The 21,832-nt window shown below is 36.2% G+C and overlaps 6 protein-coding genes across 9 annotated transcripts; 2 read left to right on the top strand and 4 right to left on the bottom strand.

Moving 5' to 3' along the window:
- Window positions 1–175: 175 nt before the first annotated feature.
- Window positions 176–917, bottom strand: LOC102612820 (15.4 kDa class V heat shock protein). Its single transcript, XM_006467956.4, has 2 exons — window positions 751–917; window positions 176–671 (listed from the first exon to the last, which is right to left on the bottom strand). Exons 1-2 carry the CDS (start codon window positions 890–892, stop codon window positions 403–405), a joined length of 411 nt encoding a protein of 136 aa, XP_006468019.1. The 5' UTR covers window positions 893–917; the 3' UTR covers window positions 176–402.
- Window positions 918–1,583: 666 nt separating this feature from the next.
- Window positions 1,584–4,362, bottom strand: LOC102613117 (uncharacterized). The gene has a single exon (XM_006467957.4). The coding sequence runs from the start codon at window positions 3,745–3,747 to the stop codon at window positions 1,849–1,851; it is 1,899 nt and encodes a 632-aa protein (XP_006468020.1). The 5' UTR covers window positions 3,748–4,362; the 3' UTR covers window positions 1,584–1,848.
- A 1,320-nt stretch (window positions 4,363–5,682) lies between these two features.
- LOC102613416 (polyadenylate-binding protein RBP45) lies at window positions 5,683–10,469 on the top strand. Of its 2 annotated transcripts, none has more exons than XM_006467959.2 (6): window positions 5,683–6,097; window positions 6,979–7,432; window positions 9,492–9,547; window positions 9,623–9,753; window positions 9,858–9,954; window positions 10,046–10,469. In XM_006467959.2, exons 1-6 carry the CDS (start codon window positions 5,777–5,779, stop codon window positions 10,205–10,207), a joined length of 1,221 nt encoding a protein of 406 aa, XP_006468022.1. In that variant the 5' UTR covers window positions 5,683–5,776; the 3' UTR covers window positions 10,208–10,469. The 2 variants fall into 2 exon arrangements, with proteins under 2 accessions (XP_006468022.1, XP_006468021.1); XM_006467958.2 differs by having other exon boundaries at window positions 6,979–7,453.
- Window positions 10,470–10,878: 409 nt separating this feature from the next.
- LOC102613901 (mediator of RNA polymerase II transcription subunit 21) lies at window positions 10,879–12,992 on the bottom strand. Of its 3 annotated transcripts, none has more exons than XM_006467962.4 (5): window positions 12,811–12,992; window positions 12,489–12,724; window positions 12,116–12,193; window positions 11,780–11,831; window positions 10,879–11,198 (listed from the first exon to the last, which is right to left on the bottom strand). In XM_006467962.4, exons 2-5 carry the CDS (start codon window positions 12,693–12,695, stop codon window positions 11,122–11,124), a joined length of 414 nt encoding a protein of 137 aa, XP_006468025.1. In that variant the 5' UTR covers window positions 12,696–12,724; window positions 12,811–12,992; the 3' UTR covers window positions 10,879–11,121. The 3 variants fall into 3 exon arrangements, with proteins under 3 accessions (XP_006468025.1, XP_006468024.1, XP_052291058.1); XM_006467961.4 differs by having other exon boundaries at window positions 12,489–12,710; window positions 12,811–12,990; XM_052435098.1 differs by having other exon boundaries at window positions 12,489–12,991.
- Window positions 12,993–13,402: 410 nt separating this feature from the next.
- Window positions 13,403–17,237, bottom strand: LOC102614589 (uncharacterized). Its single transcript, XM_006467963.4, has 2 exons — window positions 17,070–17,237; window positions 13,403–15,390 (listed from the first exon to the last, which is right to left on the bottom strand). The coding sequence occupies exon 2, from the start codon at window positions 15,332–15,334 to the stop codon at window positions 13,766–13,768; it is 1,569 nt and encodes a 522-aa protein (XP_006468026.1). The 5' UTR covers window positions 15,335–15,390; window positions 17,070–17,237; the 3' UTR covers window positions 13,403–13,765.
- Window positions 17,238–17,476: 239 nt separating this feature from the next.
- Window positions 17,477–19,954, top strand: LOC102614882 (UPF0051 protein ABCI8, chloroplastic). The gene is made up of 2 exons (XM_006467964.4): window positions 17,477–19,011; window positions 19,457–19,954. The coding sequence occupies exons 1-2, from the start codon at window positions 17,560–17,562 to the stop codon at window positions 19,673–19,675; spliced, it is 1,671 nt and encodes a 556-aa protein (XP_006468027.2). The 5' UTR covers window positions 17,477–17,559; the 3' UTR covers window positions 19,676–19,954.
- The last annotated feature ends 1,878 nt before the right edge of the window (window positions 19,955–21,832 follow it).

Raw genomic sequence — 21,832 nt, 5'->3', positions numbered from 1 at the left:
ATTTTATAGATCAAAAGATGTTGTGGTAATTGAAGTGAACATTTTTCCTCTCTCACTTTTGAAGTCAGTTGGAAGTTAGGATTACAGTTCCAGTCTTCGACCAACAACAGAAAAAATCAGACACTGACCTACACAGACCTAGTGTCCTTCATGAAGTATTTGATTTTAGCACATATTCAATAACCAAAAACATATCTAATTTTCAGAAAAGTAGAGCCAAACAATTGAATCTAATGTCTTCACAAGTTCAAGAAAGCCTTGTGCACATGAATTGGCCAAATACAAATTCAAATGAAACATAACAACCCGAATATCATGATCACAATTTTCATGCTCAAATTTTCATCCTACCTGAAAACTAAGCAACCATTTATGCTTGGTGAATGATGATTGAGACTTCAATTAAGCAGCTCTTGCAAGAACTTCAAGCCTTTCAGGCACAGCAGCTGGGTCAATTAAGAGGCCTCTTCTGGTAATTGATCTTGGCGCCATGACTGTCAGTACACCATCTTCATAACCAGCAGATATTTCATCAATATTAATCATACCCGGAAGCCGAAATTTCCTCATGAAACTCCTGCCAGGTATTGTCGACTCATCGACGGCCTCTGTTCGAATTATGAGGTACTTTGAGTCCTCAACTTCTACTTTAATCTCTTCTTTCCTCACACCTGCCACAAGATCGAACATTAGTCTGCGAAAACGCAAGAAGAAAAGAAAGTATAGTTTGAAGTTTAAAGGGCAATTTACCAGGAAGGTCAGCAGAGAAAATGTGAGACTCTGGGGTTTGAGTCCAGTGAACATAGTTTTCAGGAATGATTGGATAAGAAAAAATGGCCGGTGCAGTGAGGATATAGTTCCAGGGAGAGAGCTCATAAGTTGGGAACTCCATTGCCTGAATCAAAGATAGAGAGTTGTTCTATATTTATAGGCACATGAGGGGGGGCCAAGTTGCTTGATCGTGATTGGTTAATCAAATTTGACCGCACGAGGCCAAGTTGCTTGATTGTGATTGGTTAGTCAAACTTGACCCTTTATCTTAGCCCTTAGGGAAATAATTATGTGAAACGTGAGGTACTACAGACCGAAAGAACTGAATATACATTGAATTTTGATGCAATTGGGCGACAAAAGTTACTGTTCTGTTATAGGAATTGTGGGATTACGTTTTGCTAATTTGCTTTGATTAATTGATTATGATAAATGGGCCAGAAATGAAATATTCTATCTCGGATCCACCGATAGAAAGTACCATATAGGGAATAAGTCATATTGGTGTAGACACGCCCAGGCTTATATTTTAGTGCAAGAAAATCTTGCAGCAATGTGACAAAAGAAGTAGATATGTACGCGCTACGATGCTCTTACTTCACGGAGGGAATTCGTTAAAAGTCCATGGAGTTAGTTCTGGAATTTCAATGAAAGTTCATGAAGATTTTATTATACATTGATTACTTTTTCTTCGAACATGAATGCCAGGTTTCTGAGACTTTTAGTGCTGCATCTAAATCAAGCCCTTTTTGTATTGGGATGAAGGAAATATAATTCTAAGAACCAAGCATACATTATGAACTTACTTATCATTCAGAAACCATGCTAAGATCTTTCATTCAACACTCCCATTTGACGGGGAAAGGGATTAACATAAGCTTACAGCTGGTTGTATTAACACTGAACATTCAACGATTAAAAACTGGCAAATTAAACATAAAACATCAGTCCGTAAATTGTCTCCCACTTAATACCTCAGAAGTAGATCTCAGACAACCAACAAGGTTATAGATGATCCGGTAAATACAACTAACAGACATTAGCTTAGCTTCAGTCTTCCAAGAGTCCCTAGTCTCACTATGTATTCACCCCAAACACAAAACCATTGCTATAAGAAGGAAGATTGCTGGAAGGGCTGTGATTCCTCACAGGCGAACGGAAGGGATTTGGAGTTACAGGATGGGTGATATGTAAGCCAGCACTACGAAGAACCTGTTTAGCATTTGCACATGAAATTTCAGACTGATCTGTAAAGAATGCAGGAAAACCCATAGTTTTGATTACATCAAGAGCTCCACTCCAACTTCCATTCCTATCCAATACACAGTTTAATGCAATAATAACATGAGGAGAAGGAAGATAAGTGGCTTCTTCCTGATAAACACCCCTCAAAAGGTTCACCCTTACCCGGCTACTTATTCCCGAAGTTGTTCCCGACAAGTTTGTTGGAACTTCAGGACCCACCATCACTATTTGTATGTTACCTGACCCATTGAGCAAATGACCAATCTCTGCAAATGCTGGCATCCAGTCCAGTTCCCCTTCGGGCCCTAGGTAGTGAAGAATAACCTCTTTTCCTTTGAGCAAACGGTTCTTTGAACTGATGCTGAGAGCTGTTAGTATATAATAGACTGTCAAAGGGTGGGAAAGAATGTCGGCAACGGGGCTTGACAGTGGCAGTGACCGAAGATTGTAGTACTCTGACCAACCAGAAAGAAGGATTGGACTAGAAATCCCGTCCCTTATATGATTGTGATAAGGAGCATCCTGAGGATACTCTTCATCATCCAGCCCACCCCATAAATCCCACAGCCCACCTTTAACAGGAAGGAGGCCAAAAGGACAGTGAGAATAACAACTACATTTCCTCCTCCACATGCCCTTCTGATGCACACCCAAAGCTTCAAGCCATTTACAAGGCTGGTCTGCAGAACAAGGGAACATGAAGATTTTCATTGCCAGCTCTTCTTCTCTTTCCATCATAGCCTTGTAAAGACCACACTCGCTTTTATGTGTGTCTTTCCATTGCTGCTTCTGACAGGTAGAACTGCAGTAGATTACTGCTCGACAACGCCCACAACATACAGATTGATCTCCGTGGACTTCCTTCTCACACGTGGCACACTGTCTCAAGCCGCCATTTGAGTTCATTCTTACATCAGCAAACGTCTCTTCCTTAGTTGGTTCTGCATACTTGGTGGGTGTGGAGTGAGAAGTTGAGCTGGCCCTTTCATCATACACCTGACCAGGGGGATGTGAGACAGTCACTGCAACAAGGTCATTACCCTTGGCCATTTCTGGAGGCCATTGAACATCTACAGTTTCAATAAATGGTTCAAAATGCAACAACCTCGACCATTTAGGACCACCATCTGTATCCACCTGAAGCAAAGGGTGCACCAAAGAAATAGCCCTCATGAATGCATAAACAAACCTAAGCTCCTCAAGCGTTGGATTTCTAAACCAAAGCTCACCCGAGGTCGTACAACGGGTAACATCAATAACAGGAAATCTGTCTGTCCCTGATGCTTCTAGTGACAAAGACCTAATCATTTTCTTGTTCGACGGAAACATCAGCGACTCAGTCTCAAAAGTGACCCTCAAGAGTTCAACATTGGGAATCCGAATTGTCTCTCTTGAACCTGTCATCCTCTTACCGTCATTTTCATTTCTAAACATATAAATCCCAATATCTCCACCATCACCTCCAACAAATTGGGCACATGGAAAAGGTTGTTTCTTATTGGACCAGTCTGAATCCTTCCCAACTCGGATACCAAATAGATGTCCTGGGTGCAATCTCTTCCATGGTTCTGTTCTATATAGAGCTGCAGCAGCCCTATATATTGACTTGATACAGTTAGGAGCAATGCCTTCAACTTTCATAAGGCAAGTTCCAGATCCAGGACCAAGGCCAGGACCAGACCCAAATTGATCCTGGAATCTACCAAACAAGTTCTTCAAATGCAAATCCATCTTAACTCCAAGTTCGGATCGAAATAAATCCTTTAAAACTATTAAAAATAAAATAAAATCCAACAAAAAGGAACACAATCCTACGATTTAAGACATGCACAGATCCTAAAATTTTATATTCTTGCAATCAAATAATCACAAAGGGTCTAAGAATCTCATAATAATTACACCTTTACTCCACTGTTTATCTGAAAGCAACAGCCTTGAAAGGTCAGAATGCGTTAACACAAGAAAATCAGTAACTTGGTTCTGTAACGTTACAAATTCCAAACCCCAGATGGGAATTGTAATGTGCAATCTAAGGAACAATGAATCATACGAATGAAGGGAGTAACTATGAAGATCAAATGAACTTCTAAAACTTTACAAAAGATCAGCTTTCACATACCACAATGAAAGAGAGCAGCAGATGGTGAAGAAGATTGTCAGATCCAGAGCAATTCGGACATGGAACTACGGTTTAGTTTAGTGTCATCTTTCACAGTAACTTGATAGTAAACGACAGTGACACTTGTTGACCCCTTTTTATTGGGGTGAATAAATGAGACGACCTTTGCATGAAAATAACGATACCGATATTATTATAATTTCTATAAAATTCTGTATCAAAATGAGCTTATCTCTATTCAAATAGCAAAGAGCTTGAATGTCCATTGTTAAAATTTGGGTGGATTTAGTTTGAGTAAATTTCGCGAGTATAATTTGAGAAAATCATATGATAGGTTGTTATTTCTATTTATTGAATGGTATCATTGGTTAATATTAATTTTATTTATATTTTATATTTTCATATCAGTTTATTGGGCTTCTGTATCTAAGATTCTGAGATGTCAGAGCCCTTTGTTAGCTCATTATGTGCTACATTTATTTTCTCGTTACATATGTGTTACTGTGTAGGTCTGACCTAATTTTTATGTGCAATATAAAGTTAAATTGAGAATAATAAAATCATAATTATGGCCAGATTGGAAATAGTAGGGCTTTTTAAAATAATTACTGTTACTTATATTGTAAAAATAATTAGTTATGAAAAAAATTTATGAAAAATTTTATAAAATTTATTTTTAAAAGTATTATAAGTTTTAAAAATAGTCGTATGCATTTTATAAATTTTTCTGTTAAACTGCCATAAAAATATAAATGATTGAATTAAAGATGATATTAAATAAAATTTATTTATATATTTATAAAGATGTATATAAAATATTTTTTATTATGTGTATATAATAATTAATAACTAAGATAAATATTTTACATTATTCATTTTATTTTATTAGTTTTTTATCTCAATATACTTGGTAATAATAATAATAATCATAATTATTTTATTTCTTAATATATAATAATTATTTTATATTTTTATTTTATATATATATATATATATATGAAGATATATGTAAAATTATATTAAATATAAAATTAATTCACAAAATTAGATTTTAAAAAATTATTTCTTTCGCTTTTCAAGCGCAGCTATATGATGGAATGATTATGTTAAAAGTGATTTTTATCTAATATTCAAATTAATTTTTAATCTTTTAAAATTATTTTTGAATCTACAAAAAATAATCTAAACTAATCTTATAGTGGAATAATTTATAATAAAAAAGATAAATAACATATCAATAAACATATTCGAGTTCTGTAATCTAATTTTTTTAAAGAAAATATTTTATTGAAAAAAATCATGAAAAGAAAACAATTTTATAAATTTATAAAGATGCAGGGATACTATTATTAACAGTACTCACGGATGACCTAATAACTAAGTAAATCACGGCCGCAATTCTAGATGGAAACGCAAGGAGGTATAAAAACAAAATAAATCTATAATGGACCCACAAATCAAACGGCTATTAAACCACGCCAACTCGACGTATGACACGTCAGTCGCAAACGTGCTCACAATTTGCCTTATAAGCCCCAAAACAATACAGAATCTACCCTAATCGTCCCCTTTTCCTAGGGTTAGGGTTTCTTTCTCGCTTCAGAGTTCGGATTATTCTCTCGTTCAATCTCAATAACGATCATGATGCAGCCAGCGCCCGGAGCGGTCCCACCCCCGCCACCACCGATGGCCGCTCACCAGTACCAATACCAACAACAGGCGCCGCCTCAGCAGCAGCCGCCACCGCAACCCTCGCCGTACATGATGATGATGCCGCCTCAGCCCCAGGCCCAGCCTCCTGCCATGTGGGCCACGCAGGCTGCTGCTCCTCAGGCGGCGGGAGTTGCGGTACCACCTCAGCAGCAGGGTCAGCCCGGTGAGATCCGGACCCTGTGGATCGGGGACTTGCAGTATTGGATGGATGAGACCTATCTCAACACTTGTTTTGCACACACCGGCGAGGTATTAATATGATAAAACAACGTCACTCTTTCCTGTAGGTTTTGATTCTTAATTCACTCAATCCGTGGATTTGTTTATTTCTTTGTTTTTGTTCGTTTATTCATATTTTATTTCTAATAACCAAAAGAATCTTCGGTTGGTAATTTTTTCCATAATACCTTTTAATTTTTTTTGGTCCAGATTGCCCCGGAACGGCTTCCTTTTTTTTTTTTTTTGGTTTTAGGGGTTTATAATAGCTGTTATTTTATTCATAACAGCTATTATTTTATAAGATATCCATGATGATTTTTCAGTGTTACTGGAAATCATAACAGTAGGTTAAATATGTTAAAATAATAATGTCATTGATTGCTTGAAATTGGAATGTTTGAGACTTTGAGCTTCAGTTGATGTGTTTTTACATTTCCTCTTGGTTGAAAAAGCATTAGTTGGTAACTATAATGCTTCAAGGTATTGTGCCTGATTGTCAATTAAGTGCTATAAGAACTAGCAATCTGCAACTTGAATATAAAGATGGTTTAATTTTGATTGATATGTATGGTTGCTTGGTTTGATGTAAATCAAATGTCGTGATGCTTTAATTCTTCCTTTTTTCAAAAAAAAAAAAATTCTTCTCCTGTGTGAATTTGATTGGAAAAACTGAATTTAAGAAAGTCAGATTTTGAAACTGTATCATTAGTTACTATTTATGCATAAAAAGTCCAATCTAGTTTGAAACAGTCCAATCTAGTTTGAAACTGTATCATTAATTATTTGAGTTATGTAGAACTATTTATGCATATTTTATTTATCACGTGGACAGAGCTTAGATAAATCAATGGGTGGGAGGGGGGTGTCTTATGCCATATTTCCTATCACTGAAAAAATGGTTATTTTTGCAGGTTGTCGCTGTAAAAGTAATTCGTAATAAGCAAACTGGTCAAATAGAAGGTTATGGATTTATTGAGTTTATTTCGCGTGCTGGTGCTGAAAGAGTTTTGCAGACATTTAACGGTACCCCTATGCCAAACGGTGAGCAGAACTTCAGGCTAAACTGGGCATCTTTTGGTGCTGGCGAGAAGCGCGATGACACCCCTGACCACACAATATTTGTTGGAGATTTGGCTGCTGACGTTACTGATTACATGCTTCAAGAGACCTTCAGGGCCCGCTATCCCTCTACTAAAGGTGCAAAGGTTGTCATTGATAGGCTTACTGGACGCACAAAGGGTTATGGATTTGTGAGATTTGGTGATGAAAGTGAACAGCTACGTGCCATGACTGAGATGAATGGTGTCTTTTGTTCTACGAGACCAATGCGGATTGGTCCAGCTACTAATAAGAAAACTGTTTCAGGTCAGCAGCAGTACCCTAAAGGTACTTTCTTGGTGGTTGGTACAGGATTTTGTCTGCAAATTAAGTTTAAATTTAAGTACTTCATTGGATGGCTGATCTTTATCATTATTTTTTTCAATATCTCTACATCCAGCACACATTAGTTGGCTTCTGTTTTTGTTTTGCATCTTCAATTTGCATTAGTTTATGTGTGTTGATCCTTCTAAGATGATAGAATCTCTAAGTTTGCTCCTGGAAAATGGTGAAGTTGTAACATTAGTCTCCAATTATTGTTCAGTGTGCTTTCAGTTATGTTATTGAAGATAAGCAGCACTTTCCAAAGCCATTTCGTTCCTTTATTTTCCTTTTAACATGCGGACACGGTAAATGCTATTAAAATCTGGACTCATAGAACTCCTGTTGTCTCAAAGCAGGGTGTCAAGAGGCTCTATCATCATGGGGCCTGGAACTGATTTCAGCTGAAATGGTTATCCCTTTAGTGCATGCCCTCGTTTAGGTCAGTTTCTGTGTTTATGTCATGTCCTTTATTTGAGATTTTTGTGGCATCTGTTATGCTACATTTCAGAGTATCTGTTCAGTTCATTCTATTGGTTGAGCTGTCAGTCAAGTTACTTATTTAAAGGATTTATGATCCCAGTAACATTTAGGTTTATTTTTAGGGTTTATCCTTTCCGTTTTTTATTGATTGTAGAAGAACTATGCTTTAAATTTCTTATGCTTTAGTTTTTCTCGCTTTTACAATTAGTTTCTTTCAGTTGTTTCCCCTTTTGTTCATAGTGTGTAGTTCTGTTGACATTTTCAGATTCCTTGGCTGTGTATTTTTTTTTTTTTTTTTTTCCATGAGATAGAAATCGCTTATGAGTGCCAGTGGCATCTCATTTATGCTGCATGAAATTCCATTTGGTATGCTGGCTATTCTTGGGAATGTCACCATATCTATTTCTCTTTTGACAATTTTATATCTGCTTGTCATTTTTACTTCTCTTTGTCCTCCTGTAGATTTTGACTTTTTTGGCTCCTTTTCTCTTTTACCTAGTACGCGTAAATGGGTTATAATAATCATATGGCTGTTGTTTACTGTAGGTGTGGAAACTGAATTAAGAATTATCTTGTTCGTGTTATAAAACAGTGTTATTACATAATATTTTATGTTAAGAATGATTCGAACAAATTCTATTGCAAGGGGGATTAATAAATAAGGTGACAATCTAGCCATTACATTGGAGGCAATGTTTTAAACAATGGATTATCATTTAACTGGCAACTTTATATAGCCCCTTTTTTTTTATATTTGCTTCTTGCCTTGACAGCCTGTTGATTCTCATTGTTCCATCTTTGAGCTGTAAGCTTGTTCTTTTCACCAGACATTGTTTTAAGGGGTGGCTTAGTTGTAAGTAACTTCTTTTATTGTTTTTATGTTTAAAACATGCTTTCCGGTGAATAAACATCACATGATAATTTTTGGGTTGAAGCCCTGTTAATTTAAAATGTTTATTCTGTGTTTGGCCGAGCTTGGTAATTAGGATTTGCCCAATCCTTTGTCTAAAGTATGTTCTGTAGAATGGGGATGTCTCTTCTAACAATTTGACTTAGTAGTATAGTATTATATCGGCAAGTATTTCTGCTGAATTTTAGTTTACTTATAATAATCAGTGCCTTTGCAAGATGTTATGTTGCTCTTTCGGCAAATGGTTCCGAGGAATATATTTTTATAGTTCAATAAGGTTGATGGAGCTATTTTGACTGGTTGGTTTGTGTTATAGTTTTGGTGTTGACCCTCGTGTGGATACAATTGCAAAACAAAGTGTGATTTTATTGTTTATTTGATTCATACTGGTAGACATATCAACTGTTTTGCTGTTAGGGCCATTTGCATTGAACATTATCATTTTGACATTCTCAGTTTAAATGCATTATTTTTAATTGTTACAAGTGTTCAGGGATCCAGGTTGGCTGGGGCTTGCATTGTATTTATCCCTGGCCTCAAGGTTTTGGATGGGATGAATTGTTTCCTCACTTCTTGTTTGCCTTATGTTTTATTTCTGTTTCACATGTGCAGCTTCATATCAGAATTCTCAAGTGGCACAGAGTGATGACGATCCAAATAATACAACGGTGAGTACTGTTGTCATTTTCAATATCAAGAATCCTGTTTTTCAGACATTTGTGATTTGAGGAATTTCGATTCAGGTGTTTGTTGGTAATCTGGACTCTATTGTTACGGATGAACATTTGAGAGAACTGTTCAGCCAATATGGGCAACTAGTACATGTGAAAATACCAGCAGGCAAGCGATGTGGATTTGTTCAATTTGCTGACAGGCAAGTATATTTGCACTATATCACTGCTTAAACTCTCTTAAATCAACAGCAGCATGTCGTGTAATGGCATTTTCTTTGAAACTGTTTTATTTGTGTTTCTTCAGAAGTTGTGCAGAGGAAGCATTGAGAATGTTAAATGGAACTCAGTTGGGAGGACAAAATATCCGGCTATCATGGGGACGTAGTCCTTCAAACAAACAGGTCCTATATATAATCTGATGCATCTTTTGATTCTTTTTGTATGGTGACCTTGAATCCAACTAATGCTTTTCGGGTTTCTGTTTGTATGCAGGCTCAGCCAGACCCAAACCAGTGGAATGCTGGATACTATGGATATGCCCAAGGTTATGAGAATTATGGTTATGCGGCTGCTGCTCCGCAAGACCCTAGCATGTACTACGGAGGATATCCAGGATATGGAAATTATCAGCAGCCCCAGCAACCACAGCAGTAGGAAGTGGATATTGATGAGGAGTTTTTGTTTATGTGACTGCTTTTTATTGTAGCAGTAACTTAATGGTGTGATACTACTACAATGATCTTTCTTCCTGTCCTCTCTGGAGGAAACCAGTTCAGGCTCTGTACCCTTATCTTTTTCTTAATATCGCTATGTGTTGTATGAACGTTCATTCTCATAAAATTTTTGTGAGTACTACTTATTGTTATTTAAATGCTTTTTACTAAATTATGCTATATATCTATCTGTATTGATTTTACTCTACAAGGCTTATTCAACGTTGACAGCACGAAACGTGCAAGTTTTCTTTTTGAATGTGTGGGGATTGAATGTCTGTTTTTCTTGCAATGCAAATAACATGTTTTTAATGTTATGAGCTTGGGTAGTTGATTATGTGGTGTGGTCATGTTGTTTGAACTGTTACCTGAATTTTCAACGCGGACGTAAATTGCAATGCAGAATCGTAAGTTGTGGTTAAACAGGTCCTTTCCTGAATGCATAGACTGGCTATATGTTGGATGGATTGATTTTTAAAAAAGTAGATTCAAGGATTCCACTTTGACATACAGAAGATCCTGGTAAATTTCTCAAAAAAATAACAAAAGGGCCAAAAAAACAGGATCCTGATAAAAATCTAAGTTGCGTGTACTTTGTTATCCAGTGACGAATAAAAAAAACACTTGAGATTTTATTTCTCCAGGCACTAGTGGGAAAATAGTGCATAAGGTGTCTTTTGATTGCCAACATAGGCATGAAAGCTCCAACTTCAAACTCAGAAAGGACAAGAAAATAGCACAAGTCTCCAATAAAACAAAACAAAGATTAGAAACATTGAAATTGGATTTATTACAGTATTACTGCCCCCCAATAACTATACTACAGACTGCTGGGTTTCTCCTGTTCCTATATACTCAATTTGGTTTCTTCAAGTTCAAGCAATTATCTGCCGCTTGGCTAAACAGCTCCTGGACCTGTTTCAATTCCTTCTCTGCCACCAAAAAACCCACTGAGATTGTTAGTTCTGGTGACCAGAAATTATTTATAACCCACGGTACACAAAATTAAATTGCTGAAAAACCAAGAACAAGCAGATGACACAAAATTAGCTGTGTATCCAGCACAGCTGTTGATGGATTGTCGAGTGGAATATATTTTGCAGGATTTAAGTTATATCTAATAACTGCTCCCTGGAACTTGTTTCCCTAATTCTAGCATTTCTTGCACATGATCCAGATACTAATTGGCAAAAATTGTTTGAGCTCCTGGCATCTAATCCAGAATACCTCCCCATAATGCAAGGAGATAATATGTAGATTTCAATTTTCCAAAAAAATATTCATCAGTGTTTAAGAATTGCTAAAACCAGTCCAGTTATTGAAGGATTAGATGACACAAGTTGTTGGCATTTTGACACTACTAGCATTTCCCCTCAAAGAAAAATGGCTATCGAATAAATTTTTTTGAGAGGAAGACTGGTAAGATAATTTCCCACAAAAGCAGTAAGAACTAACTATTCTCGTAACTTAAATATCCTGTCAAATTGATGAGTATAAGGATCTTTGATTTAACCTGCAGCTTCCAGCTGCCTTTGCAGATCTTGGCCCACCGCATCATTTTCAGACTGGGAAAGGAAAATTACCACAAGGAAAAACAAGTTAATGCATAAACAAAGAAACATTAGAGCAATAAATTAGAGACAAACTGTTTTGCCCAAAAATTGCTTGAATTATCAAAAATTTGTAGCAAGAAATGCAATGAAGTGTAATTAGATCTATTTCTTGAGGAAGCATCCGGACAACTAATAGCAAAAAAATCAATTTTATGGTTGTCTTGGCTGGACCAATAAAATGAGGTATTCATGCTCCGTGTAGAAAAACCAAAATCTAACAAGCCCATAGCATATACCTGGAGTTCAGCAATCCGTTTCAGTTGAGCTTCTTCACCACCCTCGGCCAATGGAAGTGCGGCAACCAATGCATCAAACTGCAAGAGCAACAAGCAGCAGACATATTATGTTGGACTGCTGATTAAGCAATTTGGGGGAGCTCAACACTCGGTAATCAATGAACATTACATTAATGGCATGCAGCAAATTGAGGCGATTGATAGCCAAAAAGGAGAAAATCAAATGCATCTTCCACTTCTTTACTTCAGAATCTAAGAAAGATTCTACCCAAAATCGTCTAGCTATAAATTTTCCAAACCACTGTGGTTAGTTTCATTTCTATCCAAGTATGATTCATTAAAGAAACCGTTATAATTAAAGCAAAACGCAGACCTGCTTAGCAGCTTTTACAAGAGCAGCACTCATGAGTTTGGGTTGCTCCGCAAAGTTTGCCGCATCCTCCGTAGGATTAGCCGGTGGTTCCGGGTAGTTCGGAGAGAGTCTGACAGGAGGAGCATCCCTTTGGAGTGTCCCAAAGGTATTAAAAGCGATGCCTGCAATTTGATTGATTTGTTCTTGTAACTGTGAGATTATGTCCATCCTTTGAACCTACTCCTGAAAGTTTTCAACTACAAAATATTACAACTCTAATCAGCAGCAACCAAAATACATTAATTATACAACTTCAATGTTGTGAGCTGTGGCCGTGGGTTACTATGTTCGATTCAGACAGCCATGGTGCGGCTGTTGTGGGCTGACGCTGATTTTGAGAGAGAAGAGATAAGGCTGACGTTGGGTGAGGCTGTCAGAGAGGAGTGACCGAGAGATCAGATCAGTTTTTGCTTTAGGGTTTGTTTTGATTTTCTTTAGCTTTCATTTGATCGGCTTCGCCCTTTTTTTTCTTTTTTTAACTTGTAAGCTTTAATTACTCAAACCAAATTACAATATTTATCGGTTTTATAAATTTAAACCATTTGGTTAACCTGAACCGAGCCGAACCCAGAATACAAATTCAGGTCCGGTTCTGATCTGAATTCAACCGAAAGCAAAAGTTTGATAGTGGTGATGATGAACTTCATCGACTCTATGCATGCAATTTGTTGGGATTTACACGCAACTGAAAAAAATACGCACAAGAAAGAATGAAAGCACACGTTCAAATAAAAGTAATGTTAGGCTCATAAAATCATGATGTGAAGTATGCTGTATTCCAAACGATATTAACACCCACAATAACAATAACGCCCGCATTTTGGGGAGTTACATAAAGCATCAATATTTGGAATACCAACTTTACATATTCCAACTATGTAAACTATTTACTTCATATTATTATTATTCCAGAAAAAAAACTGAGACTACAAAGTATTTCAACCACTACGCACTCCCCAGTCCTCACATATTGTAGAAAAACAATCATCATCATTCTGGAAACCTAAATTTTCCATGTATTATCTAATCAAAGGTTGAAAAAGTAGATTGCAAGAATTCAGATTACAAAATTATCCAGAGCAGGTCATTATACACCAAACTCTGAATTACCCGCGAGCATCTACTTAATACTCTTTCTAACTACTAGCAATCAAGTTCCACATCGCCTTTTTATTCCTAAAGCCTTCATAATACATGCATGCCTCAAATGTGCCAAGTCTTATCCCCATCTAGATTTTTCAAATGTGTGGTTTGAGATAAGGATCTCCGTCATTGTTGTGTGGTTTGAGATCAGGATCTACGTCATTGTTAGCACCAGGAGAAGAGCTGCATATTTGGGTATCGATTATTCTTGGAAGAACCGATTCTTCTGTTCCAAGCTCGGCTTCGGTTGAAATAGCTTCTCCACCAAACATCATCACCAATGCATTAGTCATTGGTGCAGAGTAGGTACCTCCAGCAGTAATATTAGCAACTTCACCAACAGATAAGGATGTGTCATAACTTCCAGCAGTTATATTAGCAGCTTCACCAACAGGTAAGGATATGTCATAACTTCCAGCAGTTATATTAGCAGCTTCACCAACGGGTAGGGATGATACATAATCTCCTGAAGTAATATTAGCAGCTTTACCAACAGGAAGCGATGTTTCATCCCCTTCTATTGTCTTGTTAGCAAGCTCCAACAATGCATCTTCTGGCATATATTTCCTCGGAGAATCCTGCTTTTCTATAATAATCTGAGTTCCCATTGGTTGAGTAGAGATGGATTTTGGTTCAGCAGATAAAGGAGTTTGGTTGCATCCAAGGTTTGGATTATCCATCAATAAACCAATTCCAATAGGTTCAGATGACAGGGATTCAGGTTTAGTTAATGCAGCAGTCTGGCTGTCTTCAATGTTCAGACTTTTCACGTCCTCATTAACTAGATCACTTGGCTTGGGGTCAGAACTCAATGGCTGATGTTCAACTTGAGGCTCCTGATTAACATTTTCAGAACATGGTATAAGATCAGCAAGTGGTGCAGAAACAGGTTCTGATTGTGCTGGAGCAGGCTCCAATTCTTTACATGCCTCTACATCCATCACATTGTCCTGCTGTATTTGACCTTGTTTGACAACTTTATCATGCTTTAATTGTGCCATAATTGAGGCTGTTTGGTTCTCAAGTCCGGACTCTATTATCTTTTGTACCACAACTTTTTCTTCTGAAGATGGTCCTGCCTCATTCATTGGCAATTTATCAGCTGAAGGTGTCATAGCAGAATCAGATTGATTTTCACCTGCAGTTGGGATGGCAGACTGAACTTCATGAGGTGGAACTTGATCTGGAGATTTAGGTGCCTCCATTTTAGACTCAGTAGCTTGTTTATTAATTTGTTCTGATGGGGGAACAAAATCATGGTGTTGAGTTTGCAGGTTTTGAACAGGGATAGGAATTTCTTTTCTTCTATACATCCTAGCATTTGGAGCGACATCATTTGCTGCGGTAATCGGAGTGAATCGGCCCGGTAAAAATACAACACCCCTAAGTTGAGTGTCAGTGTCACCTACTTTAACATTAAGAAGATATCCAGCATCAAATGAACCTTCAATGACGCCAGAAACCATCTGCCCCACCATGTCATCAATGGCAGGATTACTTGCGCTCACAATCTGTTTGTTTTTCTTCATACAGTCAGATCCAGGCATTACTGGCGAGCTCTCCCCTTGAATTTGACTATCATCCTTACGTGGACGACCACGTTTTCTTTTCGTGGGGGGATCTGCTGGAGAAAACAAAGTGGTGCCTTGACTCTGTTGGCTCATGTTGTTGGAATTGATTTCAAACAGCCTAGTTTATGATGATCTCCAAGAACTTTTCACTGCAAACAAGACAGTAAGGTCTTTATCTTTTTCACTCATATCAAACAACCGATGATTGAGGGTAGAAATGATAATCTATAATGTGTTGAAATTGTCAGTTTAGTTTGCAGTAACTACAAGCAGAAAGATACGCAACAAAACCGAAAAGAAAAGATAAACTACAAACATGTAGAATGTGATACCAAAAAAAAAAAATATCATGTCCAAATAATCAAGCAGTTTGATGGCCAAAAATACCATACTTTAGCCATCTTGAAAAACCTAAATTCAATAAACCACAAGCAAGGAGCGCAATGATCATATGGCAAGCAAAAATAGCAAAATACATTCAGTGTAACTGTTTACTGAAAAGTGATAATCATTAATTTGAGAAATCTAGTTTAAAAAGCTATTATACATGCATGATTAACGAAATTAGAGTTAAAGATGGATAAAGTTAGAATCATTAATATCAGTAGAAATGCATGCATTTATTTCATGAGATGATAAATGGTAGCACTAATAATGAAAAAAGATGAAACAAGATAAGCTCAAATGAGTTTTACACATAAAATAGATACTTTAGACCCACAAGACTGCTTCTTGAGACAATCTGTGGTCCAAAACTAAACCATATCCCAAGTCAACCAACCCAAACTCTACCCAGCAATATCTCGCTCTTGTAGACATTGAACAAAGTATGGGTGCGGCAAATTTACTGACATTCAGTTCAATTTTAGAATTTTTATTGCTTCATCTTTGTGTCTTCAAACTCATTGTATCTTTTGCATATGACCCATGGGAATAACCAACAGATTAGCCAAACAGAATAAAAGCACATTAAAAATAGCCAAATAGAGAATAGACGTTTGAAAATATTAACATAAACCTAGGATTATCTGTCTGCCATTGGTTGAGGTCAATGTTTGATGCAGGCAAATAATAGCATAGGACTGATGGAAAAACAATAAATTTGAAAACATAAGCATCCAAACACTAATTAAATAAGAAAAATTTCTATAAAATGCTGGAAAGCAATCTCCTGTCAGGATTATGACCCATTTTCATACGATACTGTTAGATAAATTAATCTTTTTCTTCTTCTTTTCATTTCAGTGCAGTCCTCATGCTCATCAGTTCTCACTTTCTCTGGATCCAGCATAAGGTTTTCAAAATAAGTAAGTTTGCAACATTACGATTCTAAGTTGTTCATCGCAATATTCTTGCGTGTTTCCTTCGTAATTTTCATTTGAATCCCAGCCAGCTAAAATAATTTTTAAAGTTAACACCTTTTGACATTCACCGCTAAACTTTTGCAGAACAAAAATTTCGCATCAAAGCACAGATAAAAACGGAGAGACAAATATAGAATGTCGTAAGTGACGACCGTACGCATGCAGGGCTGCCCACAGATATCGAAAAGGAAAAGAAAAATGCACTTCTGATCAAATTAAACTAGCTAGATCTTTAAATTTAAAGAAACCCAGAAACGATCAAAAATCTCATTTAACAACACGAAAATTCAGAGCTCAGTTTCAGTTTCTTTTACTTTTTTCTTTTTATCATTATTATTATTATTATTATTATTATTATTATTATTATTTGGGGGGTAACAAAACAAACAAACAATTTCGTAAGAGATCATTCGTAAAATAAACGTAACAAAAATGTAATGAATATTTAGTTTGAAGAGACTTACGTTTGCGCGATAACTGGTGGCAGCGCAAAAGGGTGTCTGGGGAAATAATATAACAAAAATCGAAATTGGTGGAGAATTTAGCTGTGGGAAAGTGTTTCCGTTTCAATTCTTTTTCTTTTGTTTTGTTTTCGCTGTTCGGCTCGCGGGCTAGTGAGTTGTGTAACCGAAATGCAAAGAGACTCACAGCGAAAACGGTGTCGTTTAGGTTGTTCGATGGAGATGTCCTCTGGGCCGCCCAATAGCCACCTGGGCTTTCCTCTAGAGTCTCGACGGCCTTTGTAAGCTGGCCACACCGTTTAAACTGGGCGGGTTCCCTCACAGTCATCACGGTCAACAAACGGGTACGTGTGTCGCGCACGGGACTTTCAACGATTTACAGCCAAGGAAAAGAGCCGCAAAACAAATAAATTTGGAATTGGTTTCCAGAATCAGCTAAAAGCCTAAAACAAAAACAAAAGTGCTTTTTTTTTCCCCTCTCTCATCCACAACCATGAATTCTCTGCTAGCTAACGGAATTTCAAGCTTCTCTCCGCAGCCCACCGTTGATTCACCAAAACTCTCGAAAGGGTTTCACCCAAAGCTCGAAAATCCCAAGTTCATAGTCCCCAAAAGCTCAAGGCTCTTCAAGGTCCGTGCGGATGTCGGGTACGGGTCAAGCACCATCAGCTCCGACCCTAGCTCTTCGCCAGGTAATTTGTCAACTTCTACCCAGAGCTCCGATGATAAAATTCAAGAAATTTTACGCAATCGTGATTACGATAAGAAATTCGGCTTTAATTGGGATATTGACTCGGTTACGATCCCAAAAGGCCTCACGAAAGAAACGATTCATTTGATTTCTTCTTTAAAAGAAGAACCCGCCTGGATGCTTGAGTATAGATTGAGTGCCTTTGAGAAATTTCTTAAAATGAAAGAACCCAATTGGTCTGATAATCGATACCCGCCAATTAATTTCCAAGATATGTGTTATTACTCTGCACCCAAAAAGAAGCCAACTTTAAATAGCCTTGATGAGGCCGATCCAGAGCTGATTAGGTATTTTGATAAACTGGGTGTGCCTTTAAATGAACAGAATCGATTGGCTAATGTGGCAGTTGATGCTGTTCTTGATAGTGTTTCTATTGCCACAACTCATAGGAAGACTCTTGAGGAGGCTGGTGTGATTTTTTGTTCCATATCCGAAGCTATTAGGGAGCATCCGGATTTAGTTAGGAAGTATTTAGGGAGAGTTGTGCCCAGTGAGGATAATTACTATGCAGCACTGAATGCTGCGGTGTTTAGTGATGGATCGTTTTGTTACATCCCGAAGAATACTAAGTGTCCAATGCCGATTTCAACATATTTTAGGATTAACGCAATGGAAACGGGGCAATTCGAGAGGACTTTGATAGTTGCCGATGAGGGTAGTTTTGTGGAGTATTTGGAAGGGTGTACCGCACCTTCTTATGATAGGAACCAGCTTCATGCAGCTGTGGTTGAGTTGTATTGTGCTGAGGGTGCGGAGATTAAGTACTCTACAGTGCAGAATTGGTATGCGGGGGATGAGGAAGGAAATGGTGGGATTTATAATTTTGTTACAAAGAGAGGACTTTGTGCTGGGGATCGCTCTAAAATATCATGGACTCAGGTGGAGACAGGCTCCGCTATTACTTGGAAGTACCCTAGTGTTGTTTTGGAGGGTGATGATACTGTAGGAGAATTCTATTCTGTTGCATTGACAAATAACTATCAGCAAGCTGACACCGGGACTAAGATGATACACAAGGGGAAGAATACGAGGAGTCGGATTATTTCTAAGGGTATTTCAGTTGGGAACTCAAGAAATTGTTATAGAGGGCTTGTTCAGGTACAGTCAAAGGCTGAGAATGCTCGAAACTCCTCGCAGTGTGACTCAATGCTTCTCGGTGACACTGCTGCCGCCAACACCTATCCTTACATCCAGGTATTTTTATTTGATTTATTGTTGTTTTTTCTTTTAACAATCATATTAGATTTGGTTACTTGCCCATATCATCTTTTGTAGTTGCATGACTTGTTCATTGTTTTGTGAGATTGTGAAACTGTGGTCGATGTGAAATTGACTTCAGTACCAATGGCATAATGGACGGTATGGTTGTTGTTAGAGAGTTTGCTGGGGTATGGTTGTAGACATAAGAGAACTTGTAATCCTAAGGAGCACGGGCATTTATTTTGCTTGTCCCTATGGGTTTGTATGCTTGAGTTAGTATTATCTGCTGAAAATCCATGTTTGAAGAAGTGTGGTTTATTGGTAACTGGTGGTTATAGTACAATCGAAGTAATCTCCAATCCACTTCTTTCTGTGACTACCTCATGCTTGTGGGATACACTTCTCTTGAATGATGGATTTGTGCATATTTTTTTAACAGGTGAAGAATCCTACCGCTCGTGTTGAACACGAAGCCAGCACCTCAAAAATTGGTGAAGACCAGCTTTTCTACTTTCAGCAGAGGGGAATTGACTATGAGAAGGCTATGGCTGCCATGATTTCTGGATTCTGCCGAGATGTGTTCAATGAGCTGCCTGATGAGTTTGGTGCTGAGGTGAACCAACTCATGAGTTTGAAACTCGAGGGATCAGTAGGTTAGAGGGAAGGAATTTTGGTATCAAGTTTATCTACAAAAGTTTAGATACATCTGTGAGTTCCAGATTATGAAAGGCTGTAAATGCATAATGTTGGGACGTGTACTGTTTATCTTGTAAACTTAAATAAACATGTTCTAAAAGTAGTATCACACTACATGTTTGCAGCTTTGTACATACTTGTTTATTTCAAGAACAACATGTAATTTTAATGGAATTTATTCGGGAAGTTTTGTGGCAATGGGATCGCCTTTTGGCTTAATGATAACATTCGTGTTAATTCAGTAGTAGGATTAATTCTTTAGTTTGTAGACAATATAAGCTGTGCAACTTTTTCTATCTTTTTGGAGAGTAACAACATATTTATAGGGGAGGTATTCAGGTTTATGTGATATGCAACAGAAGTAGAAAAAGATTAAAACTGAAAATCTGAGAGATTCAACGACCTCTGTTAATATTGACTTGATCCCTATTAGCCTTGCAAGTTATGCTTTGCTTTGTTTTCCATTTTCCACTTCTATCTTAATTAAACATATCATTTTCTCAATATCAATCTTTTATAATAAGGGATTGAAATCCATTGACTTGAATAATGTGCGTTGATGAAACTTTTCAATTGCGTGAATGATTTTGTTTATTTTTTTCAGACACCACTGTATGAAATGATTTTGTGTGAACAAATAACATCACAATACATGTCGCACTGCGAGTGCTACTTTCACATTGAGTTACACATTGAGTTATTGTGTGAATCTCACAAAGGTTAACTTCTGAACTTTTTTTACGATTTGGCTTCGTTAGCGGCTTGAGTAAGTTAATGATTTGTGAGATTTACAGCATAAAATATGACACCTATATTTATTACTTTTCAAACCACAACCACAACATTCCACGTTACCAAATAACAAATCTTAACGACTTTACCGGGATGAGGAGGAGAAACAAGCTATGGCACCATATAATTAATTATCAAATAAAAGTAATTATAAAAAAAATTCTATAATCCGGTGATTAAAGTTATGACATCAATACAGTGATAAACATAAATTTTATAAAATACATAAAAAATTTATAAATAAAAAGTAAAATTAATTAATTAATATAAAACTATTAATTGTAAAAACAATTAAAATGGTTTCTATAGAATTTTAGTGAAAAATTCTTTATTCATTTACTTTAATTAAATGAAAAAAAATAATCGATTGAAAACAAAAAAGAAAATTGTACTGAAAACAAGTGAAATAATTTTTATTGAATTAATTTAACTATATATTCTACATTATTCTAGGACTTTTATAGACTTTCATTTTCTATAATAGTCTTTTGTTTACTACACAAGTTAATTAAGCAAGATTGTTTGTTTTGATATAGATCAAGTCAAAACAAAACAAAATAAAAAAGATATTCTTATTTTAATAGATACATATATGATATATCAATAAAATTATATATAATTTTAAGTTTTAAGCATACTTCCTCTAGTTTTAAACTTTGTTCCTTACTTATACTTGGAGACCATTGTTGAGGAGGTGTAGAAAAATGCGGAACCATCTCGTCTTATAACAATTTTGAAAATCATTAAAGAATAGTTTTTCAAAATCCAATTTTGAGAGTAAGTATTATCCTTAATAAAAAATCACATATACTACACAAATCCAAAACTATAATTATTTAATTTAAATAAAAATCAGTGAATATATTAGGTAATTAATATTATAATAAGTTCTTATTCTATATGTTAAGTTTCTTTTTAATTTTTTTCAATAACTCTGGTATTAATTTGTTTGTTTTGCCTTCTATTCATAAGTTTTAAATGTAGTCTACAAAATTTATGTTTTAATTTACACTTAATGTTGATTAACTTATATTATATTTATAGATTTTGTTTTATTTGCTAGAAATACTCCAATTACTATTTTTATATTAATTTACTTATTTTATCTTCTATTTACAAATTTTATGTTTCATTTCCAAACTTTATGTTTTATTTCACACTTAATGTTGATTTATTAGTTTTATTTTATATTTATAAATTTTTGTATTGTTTACCTATAATACATTAATTTATCAATTTTATATTAATCTATTGTAACACTTTCTATTCACAAGTCCTACGTTTTATTTACAAAATTTATATTTTACTTTATGGTTAATATTAATTT

This window comes from Citrus sinensis, chromosome 2 (genome assembly GCF_022201045.2).
Source record: "Citrus sinensis cultivar Valencia sweet orange chromosome 2, DVS_A1.0, whole genome shotgun sequence".
Lineage (NCBI taxonomy): Eukaryota > Viridiplantae > Streptophyta > Magnoliopsida > Sapindales > Rutaceae > Citrus > Citrus sinensis.
This window is presented reverse-complemented; position numbering and strand designations above follow the sequence as displayed.

What these genes read in the sequence shown, in the direction of transcription:
- LOC102612820 (XM_006467956.4), bottom strand. Translation starts at nt 892, where the DNA reads ATGGAGTTCCCAACTTATGAGCTCTCTCCCTGGAACTATATCCTCACT. An exon ending in TTTCTCTGCTGACCTTCCTG is followed by an intron (nt 672 to 750) that starts GTAAATTGCCCT and finishes ATCTTGTGGCAG; the next exon opens with GTGTGAGGAAAGAAGAGATT.
- LOC102613117 (XM_006467957.4), bottom strand. Translation starts at nt 3,747, where the DNA reads ATGGATTTGCATTTGAAGAACTTGTTTGGTAGATTCCAGGATCAATTT.
- LOC102614589 (XM_006467963.4), bottom strand. Translation starts at nt 15,334, where the DNA reads ATGAGCCAACAGAGTCAAGGCACCACTTTGTTTTCTCCAGCAGATCCC.
- LOC102613901 (XM_006467962.4), bottom strand. Translation starts at nt 12,695, where the DNA reads ATGGACATAATCTCACAGTTACAAGAACAAATCAATCAAATTGCAGGC. An exon ending in TTGTAAAAGCTGCTAAGCAG is followed by an intron (nt 12,194 to 12,488) that starts GTCTGCGTTTTG and finishes TTGCTCTTGCAG; the next exon opens with TTTGATGCATTGGTTGCCGC. An exon ending in AACGGATTGCTGAACTCCAG is followed by an intron (nt 11,832 to 12,115) that starts GTATATGCTATG and finishes TTCCTTTCCCAG; the next exon opens with TCTGAAAATGATGCGGTGGG.
- LOC102613416 (XM_006467958.2), top strand. Translation starts at nt 5,777, where the DNA reads ATGATGCAGCCAGCGCCCGGAGCGGTCCCACCCCCGCCACCACCGATG. An exon ending in ACGATCCAAATAATACAACG is followed by an intron (nt 9,548 to 9,622) that starts GTGAGTACTGTT and finishes ATTTCGATTCAG; the next exon opens with GTGTTTGTTGGTAATCTGGA. An exon ending in TTTGTTCAATTTGCTGACAG is followed by an intron (nt 9,754 to 9,857) that starts GCAAGTATATTT and finishes GTGTTTCTTCAG; the next exon opens with AAGTTGTGCAGAGGAAGCAT.
- LOC102614882 (XM_006467964.4), top strand. Translation starts at nt 17,560, where the DNA reads ATGAATTCTCTGCTAGCTAACGGAATTTCAAGCTTCTCTCCGCAGCCC. An exon ending in ACACCTATCCTTACATCCAG is followed by an intron (nt 19,012 to 19,456) that starts GTATTTTTATTT and finishes TTTTTTTAACAG; the next exon opens with GTGAAGAATCCTACCGCTCG.